This window comes from Durio zibethinus, chromosome 1, assembly GCF_047325235.1.
Source record: "Durio zibethinus cultivar Kanyao isolate XHJ-2024 chromosome 1, ASM4732523v1, whole genome shotgun sequence".
Taxonomy (NCBI): Eukaryota; Viridiplantae; Streptophyta; class Magnoliopsida; order Malvales; family Malvaceae; genus Durio; species Durio zibethinus.
The window spans coordinates 34190267-34206730 of NC_143162.1; the positions used below are offsets into that span (position 1 = coordinate 34190267).

General features: G+C 38.2%; 1 protein-coding gene across 4 annotated transcripts; it reads right to left on the reverse strand.

Moving 5' to 3' along the window:
• Positions 1–121: 121 nt before the first annotated feature.
• On the reverse strand, positions 122–15615 carry LOC111312470 (E3 ubiquitin-protein ligase UPL1-like). Of its 4 annotated transcripts, XM_022912748.2 has the most exons (18): positions 15428–15615; positions 15124–15247; positions 13294–13389; positions 13012–13218; positions 6314–12860; positions 5085–6178; positions 4693–4998; positions 4407–4611; positions 3911–4164; positions 3526–3824; positions 2162–3281; positions 1940–2086; positions 1695–1775; positions 1385–1610; positions 1142–1281; positions 745–851; positions 479–594; positions 122–281 (listed from the first exon to the last, which is right to left on the reverse strand). In XM_022912748.2, the coding sequence occupies exons 2-17, from the start codon at positions 15217–15219 to the stop codon at positions 492–494; spliced, it is 11028 nt and encodes a 3675-aa protein (XP_022768483.2). In that variant the 5' UTR covers positions 15220–15247; positions 15428–15615; the 3' UTR covers positions 122–281; positions 479–491. The 4 variants fall into 4 exon arrangements, with proteins under 4 accessions (XP_022768483.2, XP_022768484.2, XP_022768487.2 ...); XM_022912749.2 differs by lacking the exon at positions 122–281 and having other exon boundaries at positions 306–594; positions 15124–15244; XM_022912752.2 differs by lacking the exon at positions 122–281 and having other exon boundaries at positions 306–594; positions 2162–2492.
• Between the last annotated feature and the right edge of the window lie 849 nt (positions 15616–16464).

The following is a 16464-nucleotide window of genomic DNA, read 5'->3' on the forward strand; positions in this document are numbered from 1 at the left end:
TTTTAAGGAAAGGCCTGAGCTTAGAGGGATGGTCTAAACTCCAAATAATAGATAAGACTATTTGCCTTAAGCAATTAAACTCGTTCAAGTTTACAAATCAAATAAAAAATTAGAGAAGACGTAGCAAAAAGTGGTAATAAGCTTGATGCAATTATTGTACAATTTAAGGTAAGAAAATGACCAAATTTCATGTAAGACTACATAGAAGGGTCTCAAGTCAACAACACGGATAATCAGTGAACCTCTCCTGTTTCTTTTTAACAAAGGAAAGGCAGGCAAATCTGAAAGAGAGAAAAGGGATAAAATGAACGAAAACGATGGCAAATTTAAAACTGCCAGAGCCATTGCTATAGCCAATATGTGACTGTACAAGTATATTAATATTAACATGCATAAATTCAACGTCAGCCCAGCCCTTATACCCCCATATCAGTATCCCGATGCATATATATCTTATCTACATGATGACTCAGATTACCGCTTGAAATCTTTTAGCCGAATCCAAACCCTTCATTGGCTTCATGAATCGCAAGCAGCAGTCTCTCTTCTAGATGTTCCTTAGAAGGATACTCAGGTAAATCCAATTGATTGAAACTGCATTGATCACAAAGAAATGCTTTTTACTAATGAAGAATGTTTGAAGCCGCAAATTGCAAGTAAAAGACAGAACTCGCCAAAAAAAAAAAAAATCATTAAGTTGCACGATTAACCAAATATATCGTTCAGACAAGTATCTCAGATTACCAGGTATGAGCAGAAGGCAAGTGATCGGGGCTGCCATATGCTTTGTGTATCTGAAATTTCTGCGAACCTGAAATTCCTTGAAGTGCACTAAAACCTTCTAAAGGCACCTGTGAATTACAAAGAAAAACAATTGAGATTTGAGATCGGTCATGAAACAAAAGTTATTTAAGACAGCAATGTAAAGCAATAACAAAGATTATTTTAGAAACTAATAGAGAGCTATGCTACATCTCTACATAGTCGAAGAAATAAACATGTTAATATTTCACAGTGAACTTTATCCTACCTGAATCTTAATTCAAACATTTAATAATTAACCTTTGGGTTGAACTACAGTTAACAACATGAAATGTCAAATAACAAGTAGTATTATCTACAATTTCAGGTGTTGAATTACCTTTGAGGTGCCTGTCACAAACTGTAGAAGCCTAGCTTTATCCTCCTTGCTGAACCCTTGAGCAACCTCCCAAAACCACTGTATAACAAGTGATGCTGCACTATACCCAGAATACTCGGTATTTGCCCTCATGTCGTCCACTGGGAGACAGTTATTACAGATCAGGTCATATTCAGATCATGGTGGCAAAAAAAGCATTGCATCACATAATTAACATCACATAAATTGGTTTACAACACTTACAATCAATATCTGGAAGACCACTTATCAGTAACTCCAGCTCCTTGTCATTAAAAATAGATATTAATTCCCTAGGAATTAATTCATTGAATCCTTCCAAAAATGCATTTATTTGAGGACGAATAGCAGTTGTCAAACGATGCTCAGCAACTAAATCAACATATTGGTGCTTATTCTCCTCAGTAACTTTAATGTTCCGACCACCAGGAATCAGCTCATAGTCAGTAACCTGCATCATATTTGTGGAACATAATTATAACCAAAATAGTGTCATCACAAAGGGCTTCGTGAAAGGATCAATTAAAATCAGTACCTGTGTCTTTTCATACAATATCAGCTTCTCCTCATCAGCATCAATGCTAAAAGTAAGGTCAGGGACATCACTAATATCATTCTGAAAAAACAATCAAGAAAAGAAGTAAGGAAAAAGAAGGTGCAAAAAGATAATTTCTCTAATGAACCATGAAAGATAATTGCCAGCAAACTACTAAACTCTATTGCTCCCTTTTCCTCTAAGAAAAAGGAAGAAAATATACAGAAAATTGACAAATGACAGACCTCAAGCATCCACTTTAGGTTTTTGAAGTAATCAGGATCAGTTGCTTCAATGTCATGATAAGTAACTTTGACCCCTAAGATATGCTTGTAGAAAGATCGAGTAAAGTGGACATCCAAGAGTTGCCCATCTAAAAGTGCTTTGCCGACCTGGAAAATTTTAATTAGGAAGTGAATAAAAAGTTAACAAAAAAAGAATGTCAATTCAATAGAGAAGATACTCACAACTCGCCCAACAAATTTGAAGTATGAAAGATGTTCTGTTTGGTAGACTGAGTTGGGGTTAGGCTGGAATGTTGACTCATTGCCCACTGTAGTGAAAAGCAACGCTCCTCTGTCAAATATAACCCTGGATAACAGCTGATACCATTCCCTTGTAAGCCCACCAGCATCAATTCCTTCCTCTCCTTGGAAGTGAACAGTTAACCTCCCCTTCAAATCTTGTGTTGACCGCATCCGTAGTTGGTTATATGAATCCTCAAGTATGTAAGCTCTTCTAACCGATATTCTTAGAGGACTGTGATGATGATGATCATGTTGATGCTTTATTTTGGACCTGAAATGGGCACGTTTATTATCAAAATCAACAAAGCGGGGAACTTTCAGCATAAGTGAAAATGACTTCTCAAGCAGCCCAGGATTTTGGCGAATGAAAGCATTTAACAACTTCCTATGCTTCTCTGAGAACTTCACAAAGGCAACATGTCTTTCATCAAATTTTGAGACAGGACCAGAAGTTTTCTGCTGGCCAGTAGATGTGCTAGCATCCTCAGAACCAGAAAGTGCAGCCATGCCAAAATCATGACTGGAACCTGGTTGTGCATGATGTAACTTCTCACACATCACAAAGAAAGATTCTATATACGGTAAGATGTTCTGAGTGCCTGCAGGAAGGGGTGGTGTTACACCAGATTGTCTTGAAGTGGAAGTCCCGAATGAAGCTAATAAATCCGATGCAGAATCTGAATAGCTCTCTATTTTGCTTATGCAAGAGCTCAACTCTAACCAGAAAGGTTCTAAGGCTACATTCATGTCCCACACCAGAGAAAGAGCAGAAGAACGCTCTGTTTCAGGAAGCAGCTGCAGATCCTTTTCTTTCTCAGTTATTGAAGTAACAAGAGAACTAAGTGCCTGTAAAACCCTTAAAATTGCAGCTCCATCAGAAGATATGCTGACTAGAGCTTTCACAGCTTCACCAAACATTTGTAACTCATCCATGGCAGATTTAATCAAATTTTGTACAGCGTCTGCTAGCTCAGAAATAAACAGATGACAATGGCATGGAGCAATAGCCACCAGCTTTTTCATTAACTCTGCCACCAGACCATATGCATTATCTGACAAACTGGGTGGTAAACAGAACATCAGACCGAGCATATGGAAAGAAGGCAAAAAATCATATTCAAAATTTGACAATGAAAAGATCATAATTATAGCAGGTGCAAAATCCCAAGAATTCCACAAGTTGCAGAGAATGAAAACAAGGACCTTTCTTCAATTGAAGCACAAAAGATAAATGGTGGAAAAACAGACTTCTGACAGAAGAGATTGCAAAATAAAAAAATACATTGTGTAGATGAGTAACTTACCCTTCCCGTCCAAGCAATGAGCATAAAAGTCGCAGCTCTGCTCGTGGGAGATTGGTCAGTACACTCAGTACATCACATTCATTAGTTGCTCCAGATGCTGAGGGTGAAGATGAATCAGCAGTCTTTAAAGGTGATTCAGCAACTTCAGAAGGAGCATCACGATTCTCCACACTGATGTCAGCATCAGACATTGAAATTTGCAAAGCAGGCATTTGTTCAGTGGAAGATGCCCTCAATTTTTCAGATGAAAGGGGCTTCCTTTCCGCATGGTCAACGATGACATCCAACAAGTTAAGCAGCTGAAGCACAAAAATAAATGAGCAAATAATAAACAGAAACACATAAAATTGCTTAACATATCTAGAATAGTGTTATCACTTAACACCTGCTCAAGATGTGCTATACTTCTCAAGTACAGGGGTTCATTGAGAAGGCTCAAAAGCAAAGCAACGGAAATGTATCCTTCCCGCTGCTCATCAGTCATCAAAGCTTTTCCACGTGACTGATCAATATTCCTTGGCTCTTGTAGGGTAGGAAGAGGCAATCCAAACTGAAGTAAGATCTTAGCAAAATGCGGATGATTTCGAGCCAAGTAAGTGAGAATTTCAAGAACTCGCCTAGACACCAAAGGAGGAACTCCTACAATGAAAAGGATAAAATAAAAGAAACCATTTAGAACCTGACTACTACAAGTCAAATGATGGCAAAACCATAAAAATCCTCCAGATATGAAACTCGTGAAGAATAAAAAGGAAAGTAAAGGATCCACCTACACAAAGACAAATTGTTCCTTTAAAAAGTAAAGAGAAGAATGAAAATGTTCTCATGACAAGCCACGTTGAATCACTAGGGGTTATGAACTAGTCTGTATCATATCTTACCATCAAAATTTTGAGGACGAGAATAAATAACATTATTCTGGCAACCATAAAGCCTGTATGGTGGTTCAATTGCATTTGAATAACCGACAGGCTTTCGTGTATCGAGCAGCAGCATGTCCATCAAGATTTTAACTAGCGCTGTTCTGGTTTCATTATGAGCACATAAATTCAAGAGAAGCTTCTGCAATGAACCTTTATAGAGTGGCTGCAGAATTAAAGATGTTAATTCGTAGATCAAAATCAAGGACTGACATCAAAGGGGAAAATTAACCTACTGACAGAGCACCTGAACCATGCGAAGTAACCGAACCATTCCTTGAAGTGCTTCTCTTCCAACTAAAGGGGCTCCTTCAGCTTCAATTAGCTTAGCAGAAACAGATCTGCGTGACACAATACTTCCTGCCATCCTGTCCAGGCTGGATCCAATACCTTCACCTCTCCTAGAAGATTCACCTCTGCGATTCCTAGGGTACATCCCAAACAAGTTATGATTGTGATAGCGATGTGCAAATCTCTCTCGCAACATGTTTGCCTCCGCAACAAGAGCAGGAGTGAGATTAGCAAGAATAGCATCAGATGACGTTAAGAGAACCTGATGAAAAAAATAACAAGGAAAAATGTTTTAGACATGTTCAACTTACAACTTAACATTTAACCACGCTACAACGAAAATCATACCTCTTCTCGCAAATCTGAAGGAAATGTTGCAATTATTGAGACCGTATCCATTTCAACTGGTTGACCTTCGAGTTCCTGAGATTGATGAAGCCTTTGCGCTTGCTGTTGTGCAAGGACTTCAGCTCTGATGTCTGGAGGAAGGGCTGCAAGAAATTCTGGATCAATATCTCCAGAATTCTGTTGTTCAGCATTTGAAGGCTGTGCCACTTGACCCTGTTGAGCTGAAAGAACTTCAGCACGCAATTCCTCAGGGAGAGCATCCAAAAATGCAGGATCAATTGATCCAGAACCAGCATTTCTATTTATCTGCTGCTCTGCAGCTGAACCATCCTGATCAGATTCTCGACTAGAATTCTCTGGAACCTCAGTAACACTATGAAGAGGTGCATCTCTCCCTGCAGCAGGAGTAGAATTCCCAAAAGCCACATTTGTTCTTCTTGCCCGAGCAGCCTGTGGATCAGGAGTTCTGTCTGAAGAACCTTGCCTTTCTCCACCGTCGTCGTGGCCATCTGCACTTCCAATCTCAACATCAAGGCTTCGAAGGCTTTCCCCTAAAGTAGCCCCACTACCACTACTTTCTTGGCTCACTGCTTCAACATCACGAACAGCTACATCATTCTGCTCAAATTGCATTTCAACAGATGGTGAATGTATACTTGATGCATCTGTTCCTTGTAGAGAATCACTTACTGCAGGTCGCCCATCAGCATTGAGAGAGCTATCAATTGCTGCAGAAGATGGAGGAGCATTAGCATTTTCATTATTTACATTGTTTTCTACAGGAATCTCAGGCCTTGCACCAGCTGCTGATTCCTGTAACTCACTATCTTCACCATGGGTCTGAGGTTCCACTATTGATGTGTTGTGATCAGAAGATTTATCAGGGACTGGTCGCCTCAGTTGGGAAACAAGCAACTCTTCAAGGCCTTGTGGTACAGTGGCTGCACTTGACCCACTGCTTTGCTGGCTCTCATCAACCCACAAGTTCAAACGATGGCTGTGACGCCCATTCCTAAGAGACCGGAAAATAGTATCCAAGCGTGATGAGGTGCTGTCTGAGTTTCTGTCTGGAAGAATCATATCACGGGCATTTTCTGCAGGGGGACAAAAAAGAGAGAGGTGGGGGGTTGTTAAAATTATAGATGCACATAGAAGTACAAAATTAATAAGCATTAAGTTTAAAACAAAATCTTAAAAACAAGAAATACTATGAGAACACAGAAAAACACCTGACTGCAATGTAGAGGCTGTGCGTAGTGATGAAGGTCCCAATAAAAGAGGATGCCTTGAGGGGGCCGAATTCTCACCACTGCGCCCCAAAAGACTATAAATTGATGTAGTACGTCCTTGACGTCTAGAACCAAAAACTTCAACTGGCATTACATGAAGAGTTTCATTGGCAAAGCTGTGGTCTCTGCCAAAAACCTCAACATGGTCAAACACATCCATTCCATTGATACCCTCCTCCAACCTTAGAATAACTCCACCCTCATCATCACCATCATCCTCATCATCTTCCTCCAGCACTTCATCATCAAACTCATCATCATCAATCTCATGATCATCTTGATCTGTGTCACGATGAGGCAGGTGTTGTACATCATCTTCCTCCAAGTCATTATGGTCATCATCATCGTCATCTTCGTCCACTTCATCCCCATCATCTCCAGACATCTCATCATCATCATCATCATCATCGTCATCATCACCATCATCATCATCGAGGTTTTCTTGTTCATGGGGCTGGATTTCAAAATGAATCCCCACATTGTCTACACCATTTTCTAGACCTCTTGCATCCTCATTGGTTTCTTGCATATAATCATCTTCAGTAGCAGGAGCAAAACCCCCATCAAGATCCTGATCATGTTCCATATCATCTGTAACAGCTTCAGACCCACCATAGTTTTGAACAGTATTGAAAGACTCAACTTGGTTAGCTCCAACTGCATCATGATTGGACTGTGATGCCATTTCCATGGACTGTGATGCATCAACAATATTATCTGTTCCCCCAGTCTGATTATGATGAGCAGATTTGACAGAATTCTCACCTTTCATGGCAGAAGAATCACCAGAATGAACATGCTCCTTGGTTACAAGTTCCAAAGCTTTGATGAGCCCTGTGACAACTTTAGGTGACTCAGTATGATCCAAATCCAACACTTCAAGGGTGCATGTTAACGATGCAACCAAACCAACATCTATAAAAGTGGCAGAAGCTTCAGCTGAGATGCATGAACCACTGGGTGTACGAGCAACTAGTATATCATTTAGCAGATCAACAAAAGTCTGCATATCACTGCTAGGTGGTTTGAAACCATCACAAGAATCAACAAAGCCATTGAAAATACAACTAATCTCTGTAAAGACTCTTTTCCTGGCCTCTGCAGAACGCACACAAGATGCAACCAGGAATTGACTAGCTCTGGTTGCTAGTTTATAATTCCAGTCACCATCAATTTTCCTTTCCTTCTTTGAATTCTGGGAATATGGAATAAACCTGTGAAGAATGTGGTGAAATATTCCACCAGTGGATAAACCAGTTGAGGCCCTTTGATGAGGGACCCTGCAGCTACTAATTTCACCATCTCTCCGAAGCAGCACCTGAACAGATGAAGCATACATTAACAGGATCTCTGTCAAAAGTTTCAAGATGAATACTGTCTTTGCGAGTGATGCAGAAGCATCTTGGCCAGAAACTTCATTCTCCTCAGACACAGTTGCGATGGCTTTTCCTTTACCCTTGATGGCAGCAACATCAATTTCCATATCAGTTGATGATGGCCCATCAACGGGCACCTCTGTTCCAATATCATCTGTCAAGGGAGGTACAAAAGCACCAACTGAATCCAAAAGAAGCTCAATCACATTTACAAAGCTTTGGGCAGATTTTTTATGTATTTTAACTGACTTAGAATTTGAATCATTAAATTTTCCAAGCCCATTCCCAGGACCTGCTGCATTCATATTGCACAAATTACCCTTTCCATCATTTTGCTGTGCTTTGTCCTTCTCTTTTTCCTTCTCCTTGCATTTATCTTTGTCACCGTCTTTAATCAAAACAACATAAGGTCTGTCACCAACCATATCAACTTGGCAGACAGATTTGACAGCTTGCATAAATATTACTGGATCACGAGAAATGACAGAACTTAGGTGGACAAGGAAATTACGTGGGCTGACCCTTCCATTCGAATGCCTGTTAGCCATAGCTGCAAGACTGTGCTTTATCTCACCTTCCATTGCCTGCTGTAAGGTTTGAGGATCTTCAAGGACATGACGGATAATGGTAGCAGTAATATTGTCAAACCCAGAAAAGAGACTACTTGTCGGCAATGAAAGAAGTGAACTTAGAGCCCCACCATCAAGAAAACAAACAGCAACAGAATGGGTTCTAGTCAGAGTAGAACATAACTGCAGAACAGCATGCATTGTTTCTGATGGAAACTGGTTCTTTATACAGCTACAAGCAATCTCAATCAGTCTCTTCTGCTCATGAATATCTATATGTCTTAGAGATCCAAATGAAGAATGCAACTTACTTTTCTTATCCTCATCAATAATGACAGATGTCTGCTGGCTACCAACATTGCCCCCTTTCATCTGCTCAATAATTTCAGAATTCAATTTTTGATCCACCTGAAGTAGCCTATCAAGAGCAAGGAAAGCTGTTGTTACCCACTTTGGAACTTGATGCTTCTTGTCTCCTGAACCAGAGTCCCACTCTGAAAGTAAATCAGTCACAAGTTTTACCAGTCCAGTCTTTGAGGCAATTTCCCGTGCCCCCACATCCTCATGAAGAACTAAAGCAAGAACATGGAAAAGAGCAGAGAGCATAGAATTGTTTCTGCTATCAGAAGCAGAGCTAGAATCTCTCACTTGGTCAAGAATGAAGGAAATTACATTGGACCTATATTGACCATCATTTTGGGAGCATATCAATATAATAAGGTCTCTAACTGGGAATGCTAGAGGTTCCTTCATCTGAAGCAGCTTTGTACAGGTTGACAACAACTCCTCAACAGGGGGGAGTTGCACCATCTCTTCTTCAAGTTGCTGATTACTGTCACTTATAACATCTACATTTGGGTCAGTTTCAGAGTTCCCAAGAGACATGGCAAGTGCACGAGCAAGTTCATCATCTTCCTGGGTTTCCTCTGGATGGGAGAATAACCACTCCATTGCCAACTCCACACTAATAGATCCAACTTGCCTCAGAGCTTCTTCTGCCCTAGACCTGGAAAATCCCATCTCTACAATTGTTGCTATGGCTGTTTCATTTGGAGGGGGCCCAGTAATGCGAGCACTATTGTTGCTGGTAACATTTTTCACTTCGACACCAGAGTAAATGTGCCTAATGATAGATATAACTGTGGTGATGAAATCATAACTGCAATCAGTAATCTGTGGGTGAGTCCAAACTGGAAGCACTGCCTTAAGCACCATGGACTGAAGCACCTTCACAAAAGTTTCAGCATCCCTTGGAAAAGATACATCTCCACTCGCAAGTGGTTGCACAAGCAGGTGTTTGGTGAATGGAGACAAAATAAAAGAAGATGTCACCAGGTGATCCATAAGTTTAGCATAGCTAGCTAATGGACCGTAAATCCACACATAATCTCCATCTTCCTTTTCATCCTGCTTCACATTACCATCATCTGTATCCATTGGAGATGCTGGAGGCCTATTAACTGCAAATAGTAATTGACTGGTAGCTTCAAAAGTTGTCAAAACTGATTGAACAACTCCACGGCCATATATGCAATTTAGTATAATAGCATTGCAAGAATCGGGCCTGTCTAGAAGAACACTATCAATGAAATCAATAACCTTACCAAAGTAGCGACACTTTGTCGATATGGATTCTGAGCCTGAAGAATTTAAGTTCATGTGATCAAACGCAATAGAGGCAAAACTAGAAGCAACAGATTTTGATGCAGGGGATGCATTAACAGTGTCATCTCGACGACGAGAAGGAAGTAACATTACTTTTCCCAACTCCTGAAACAAATGGGTAATGTGGAAGGAAAGTGACCTCACCATATCACAGCAAGAGGTGTGATAGGACCTCTGATTGTCATGTTCCTTTCTATTGATAGATCCAGAAGCATCCAATGAAGTAGAATGATTGGATCCAAAACGCATGTTTGAACCATCAATAACCAACCTCTGTTGAAAGCTAGTAGCACGTCCAAGGTCACGATAAAGGTTTATGAGGTCAAAGAACTGGGACTCAATACCCCATCCTGGTGTCCTTCTCCTTAATAATGGATCAAGTAACTGTCTAAAGGAGTTCAACCTTTGCTCTTCAGTATCACTAGCACTAGAATCCCGTTGTTGTGACATAGGATCAGTAGAACTAGAACTAGCACCATCATCCTCCATTTCAACCTTGGCATCTTCAAGGAGAGCAATCTGCCACAAAATTTCACGATGGACACGACCAATGTCTTCCAGAACATCTTTGCTGCCATTTGCAAGTTCTGCTAGCAAAGCACTAACCCAGCGATTATCTTTGGAAGCAGCAAGAAATAGAAGGAACTCAACAAGGAAAAGAGGGGAAAAGACTCCATCATAAGGCATCATCTTGGGATCCAGTAACACGGACCCTGAAGCTGCACCAAATCCAGTCAAAGCTTTCTTCAAATGTTCCCTAAGAGAAGAACAGAAGGCACGTGAAAGAGAAGCAGAGTGATGCTGAGTAAACCCTTTAAAAACCATGGTGCTATGTAAAGCAATAGACATCCCCTCAGATGACTGTACAATACTAGGCCTTAAAAGAAGCTTCAGTAAAGCCTCAATTCCTGATTTCTCCACAAACAGGCGACATGTTTCTGCATTCTCTGTTGTTCTATGAAGCAAAACCATCAGATGCAAAATGCACAATTGGAGACACTGCTCGTCACTGATTCCTTCAGTTACAGAATCCGCCACACCAACCAGACAACAATGCTCTTCATTTCCTCTATCTTCAGAATCAGTTTCCATCGCAGTGCACCCATTAACTTTTTCCATGGATGATGAGCTGGAAAAGCTACTACTGTCTCCAATGGAAGCAATTTTATTTACAATTTCAATGATTATATCAACACCACTGCTTCTCAATGAAGATTCGTGGCGCAAAAGCTCTTCAACCGCATCAGCCAAAGGAACAATTGCTTCATTCACTGCCAGCACATACTTCTTGTTGGTGAAGATGTTGACAAGAAATCGCAATGCCGAAGTTTCTTTCACTGCCTCCAAGCCTTTGGGGTTAAGACAAATGGCACCAAGGCCATTTGGAACACATGTTATAGCCTTTGAAGATGGAAGTAGTCCAGATAACACTGAAGATAAAAAGGCATCTGGAAGACCCAGTTCAAGAAGAGCAGGAAGACAAGTTGGATGTTTATGGATAATTTCACTCATAACAGTCACGGCTGAGTAGTAAATATCACCTCCAAATTTATCTGCATTCCCATATATGAGTGACAACGTTCCAGGCAGAAAACTGTCATGAGGGTTCTGTGGTCGTGTAGAGTTTGCAGGGGCATATGTAGCAGAGCCAAGTTTCAAAAGCACCTTGATAAGCCTCTTTTGGGAATACAACTGGTCATCATTGTATCTTGAGCATTCACCAATGACCATTGAATTTTCATTTGAACCAGACATACCAATAATTCTATGCACTTCCATCTGTAGCCTCTGAGCCAAAAGCTCCACTCCACCCAGTTCTCTAAGCAATGACACAGCTGAACTACCAAGCTTTTGTAAAGCTTTTACAGCCAAATAGACAAGATGCATATGATTTGGGTCAGAATCCTCCAAAAAAGGTAAAAAGGTTGGAACCATTCCTGATCCTCTAATATTACTCCCTGATGCAGAGGATGACACAATATGAAGCAGATAGAACTGAAGAAGTGCCTCAATAAAGGCAAGAAATGATGGATCACTAGAACCTTTCAGTGACAAAACTGCCTTCTGGAGCACATTCAGGAGAATCGTTCGATTTCCTACGGTGAAACTAATACTGGATCCACTCAAAATTCGTGCCCGGTCATGAGAAGCTGAATAAGCAGCTAACTGAGCTCCCAATGCAAGCATTGCAAGAGTTCTAATAGTTCCAGGAATGGTTTCTTCAGACCGCACGATCCTGATTAATTCATTTGTATACTCTGGTTCATTCGCAAAAAATGATGTCAGCTCATCATTAGCATCATTAGACTGAACAAGCACAATAAATGCAAGAAGGCAAATCCTGCTGTACAGCCTGCATATCCTGGGTGACCGAAAGGCATGCGCATATCTAATTCTAGTTAGCAATGAAAATCGGAGCTCAGTAGGTATATTGTACTGCTCAAAACACTGTTTCATTATTAACAGATCATCCTCCTTCTGCAAATGTAGATCTGGAATGTGTATGACTCTTGAAGTAGAACTTGCACTGCTTTCTTCAGTGTTTTGAGTATTGAGCCAATGCAATTCAAAATAAAGGCTAGAACCAATCCTGTGTTGAGACTTGCCATGATCATTTTCTATGTTGGATGGAAACAAACTTAGCCCTTCCTCCTGTGTTCTCTCATTTGCCAAAACACATGAATACAGACCCAACCCCTCCACCTTGCTCCCCCATCCCTGAGCAAGAGAAAGCAGATAGCTGTTTACTGTGCCACATCCAATCAACTTACCACTCCCATGGATCTTAGATGGGTTTATTTTAACAAGTGCAGAAAGAGTCTCCAGGGTGGCTATAAGAATTTCAGGATCAGTGGATGAAAGTAGGAGCTTGAAATGCTGAAAGGAGAATGACAGAATTGCATTAGATAAAACAATATTGGAGAAGCACATAGATAGAGCATCCCAAAAGCTCACAAGCCAGTAGGACCTAAACAAGTTAGCAAGTCGCTGTAGTTAAAAGAAATTTTCTGAGTTCATCACAACATACCTCCAAGCCATCAAATGAACCTTTGTTGGGGCAATTTTCCAAGATTGTTTGCATTACTCGCAGTATTTGAAGAACTGCATGCTTTGGAAAAGGACTATCATCTTCTAGAATTTTATCTGATAGGAGAAGATCATTCCTATAAGACAAGTACGTCTTGAAATATGTATCAAAATGACGAAACAGTAGCCTCCAATGATGAAAACTCCCCTGAATTAAAAGCAAAAGGTGAGAACAAGAACCAAAACAGGGGGTAAACAAGACGACTAACTAGTACAAAATCACCTTACTGTACTCCCATTGAAAGCCTGAAAGAGGTATTGCTATATCCTGTAATGGACTCTGGATCACTTTATCAATAAATGCTTTAATTTGAGAAGGCTGCAAGTGACAGTAAAAAGTTGGATCTATTTCCCAGAGAAAAAAGATTAAACCAAAAAAAAAAAAAAAAAAGATAGAAGCTTTCTTAACCATGCAGACAAGCTCATGGAAACCAGAATATATTCCATTCAAAAGTTCACAACAATCAGTATATAAATCGACATATATAAATATGTTCCCTGAAGCATGTGCATTAATTTGTGTTGGATCTTTATTCCCTAAAGGAGTATGGGAGTCAAACCAAATATTATTAAAAAAAAAAATAATGGATGGAAAGATAATCTAAAAACACCTAAATTTAAATCATAAAACTAAAGAAAAATTTGAAACTCAATAAGCTGAAGGTCAAATCAATGGGAATATGTAATGCCATGGGAACTCAAAACATCACCTTATTCATTGCACAAAAAGCTTGCAAATTCTTGACTAACTGGAGGATCATAATTTTTCATAACACATTGTTAACAATGAAAAATTTTGTTGCCTTCCAGTGAAATGCACAAAGATGTCAATGCTTCTCTAATAATAATTAAGATTGAATCCAAAATTTTCACATGTAAAATGAAAAAAGAATCCTAAAAATCTTCTAATACTTTCACAACATAGCTAGAGAAAATAGATGCACTGAAGAAGATAAGAACTTTGTCAAAGGTCTAAAAGTCATACCAAGACACACCTAATTGTAAATAGATAGTGACATCTTCTGAATAGAGAATAATTATATCAAATCTGTATTGATAGCAGATATATACATAAATTATATAATCATAGTTCATTACCAAAGATCCAATTACAATCACAGGCATTAAACCACAAAATAAAAACTATTCTAAAAGTGTCTAACAACTCGATATTTAAATGGCTTCGAAAGTATTAAAAGGAAGAAAACAAACTGTGCTCTCTCAGTATAAACAAATAATTGCATCCATATATTAACAAAAAGAATTCCATGAAATTAGCTGTGAGCATGTAAGCCTAGAACCATGCAGAAAACTTCTTACCTAGTGCAAAACAACATCAAATGCACAATTTTCCAACACAACTTTTCTTCTAAAAAGATAAAATATAGTCTGACAAAAACTATCCTATCCTAAAAAGACTGTCCATGACAAACTACATGCTTCAATTTTCTAGTACAGCATTAAACTAAAAAAAAACCTCTTAAGTTATCTTTAAAAACTCCTGTATTCTTACTTAATACGAATGATCTTCATGATTAACTGTGCATTATCATCTCAGCCCAACAATTGGAAATAACAAATTACACCAAACTGTGGCCTTGACCTGATTGTTAGAGAATTAGCAAATACCGAATGATATTTCGTCTTAGGTTCTTAAGCAAGTAGAAGGTGACACGTGTCATAAACAATATAAGGTTTTCAGTTTAAGACATACCTTTTTCTGTGAAAATGTACATAACATAACAAATTTGTGACCACACCTAATACTACAATGTAAGCATTAATTCGTACTTAAAGCAATAATCACTCTCATTTAACCATAATTCAGAAGAAACAATCAGTAGCATGAGCCAAACAGTTCATTATATCAAGAACCAATAAATAACAGAGAAAACATAAAGAAACAAAAAAAATACTAATTACTGCGACAGAGTAAATAAAAACCCTAATCGGTTCACCAAACAACACTAGATTCTGATAACCCTAATCAGAAAAAATTTTCTCGGGAAAATTAAACAAATAAAATTAAAATTAAATAAATAAATAAACTTACGGGCTCAGAGTCGAGTTTGATAGAAGGACCGATGGCGGTTTCGCCAGACAAAAACTGGCGAAGTCTCGAAGGCAAAGACGACCTTATATTCGCCATCTCACCTCTACTTCTCTACTTCCAACTACTACAAACACACACACCCAAAAAAAAAAAATTAAAATAATAAAAAAAATAAAGCGCAAAATTATACCCTAGAAAACAGACATCAGAGATTTTAAAAATCGAAAAGAACTCCAAACAGATCAGATATTAGATTACAGAAAATAGTGCGATAGTGAAAGTCTAAAAGCGAGAGAGAGGCAACCTGAGATAGGACAGAGAGAGAAGAGCGACGGATGCTTACGCATCCAAAGTATGGAGCATGAAATTATAGAACAAGACACTCGAGAGAGAGATTTTCGAAGAGAAGGAAAAGAAGAGAGAAAACCCCAAAAGCAAACTGAGAAAAGAGAGGAGAAAGAAATGAGGGGAATTTGTTTCTGTGGGTTGCTTGGTTCAAGTGTTTGTTTGGTTTCGGTTTTTATATAATTTTGAGTTTTAAGAGGGATTTTATTTGGTGTTTGAGAAGAAAAATCGAATGGGTCAATCAATAAGGGGAAATTTTTAGAAAGGAGTGAAGTAAAAGGAAAATATATATTAAATAAATGGAATCTATATTATATATACTGCAAGAGAAAGAAAGCAGCTGACACGGACAGTGCTTTGATGCTGTAGGGGTCATTTTGAAACTCGATTTTTTATTTTTATGGCCCTTTTAGTTTTCTCTTTTTCTTTTTCTCCCGAATTTTTTTCTCTTTGCTTCTAAATATACCATTATTTTTCTTTTTTAGCCTTTTATTTCAAAATTTTATTAGTAAAATTATTTAATTATCATTCTCACAAGTTTTTGAATATAATATGATAAGTTTTATAACTATTCAAAATTTCATTTTCAAAATATTATATCATTTATTAAAAAAATGAATTTTAAAAAAATTATAATATTTTTCAAGAATTCAAAATTCATTTATGAAAAATTAAAAAGATAGTTTTATTAAAATTTTTTATGAATTAATATAATGAAAAAAATTATTATTATAAAATTTAAAATTAAGACAAAATTATTTGTACTATTTTGATTTTAGAAAAAATTAAAACCTTATGAGCTCATAATTAAATTAAAAATAAAATATTAAAATTAATTTTTTATAAATTTAAATTTATTATTTTTTAATAATTATTTTTTATAACGATTTTTAAAATTTTATAATAAATCTTATGAAATTAAACTCTTTGAAAAAATCTCTTCATCTATTTATTAAGATGAATTTCTAGTATATTATACTTTGACAAAATTATACA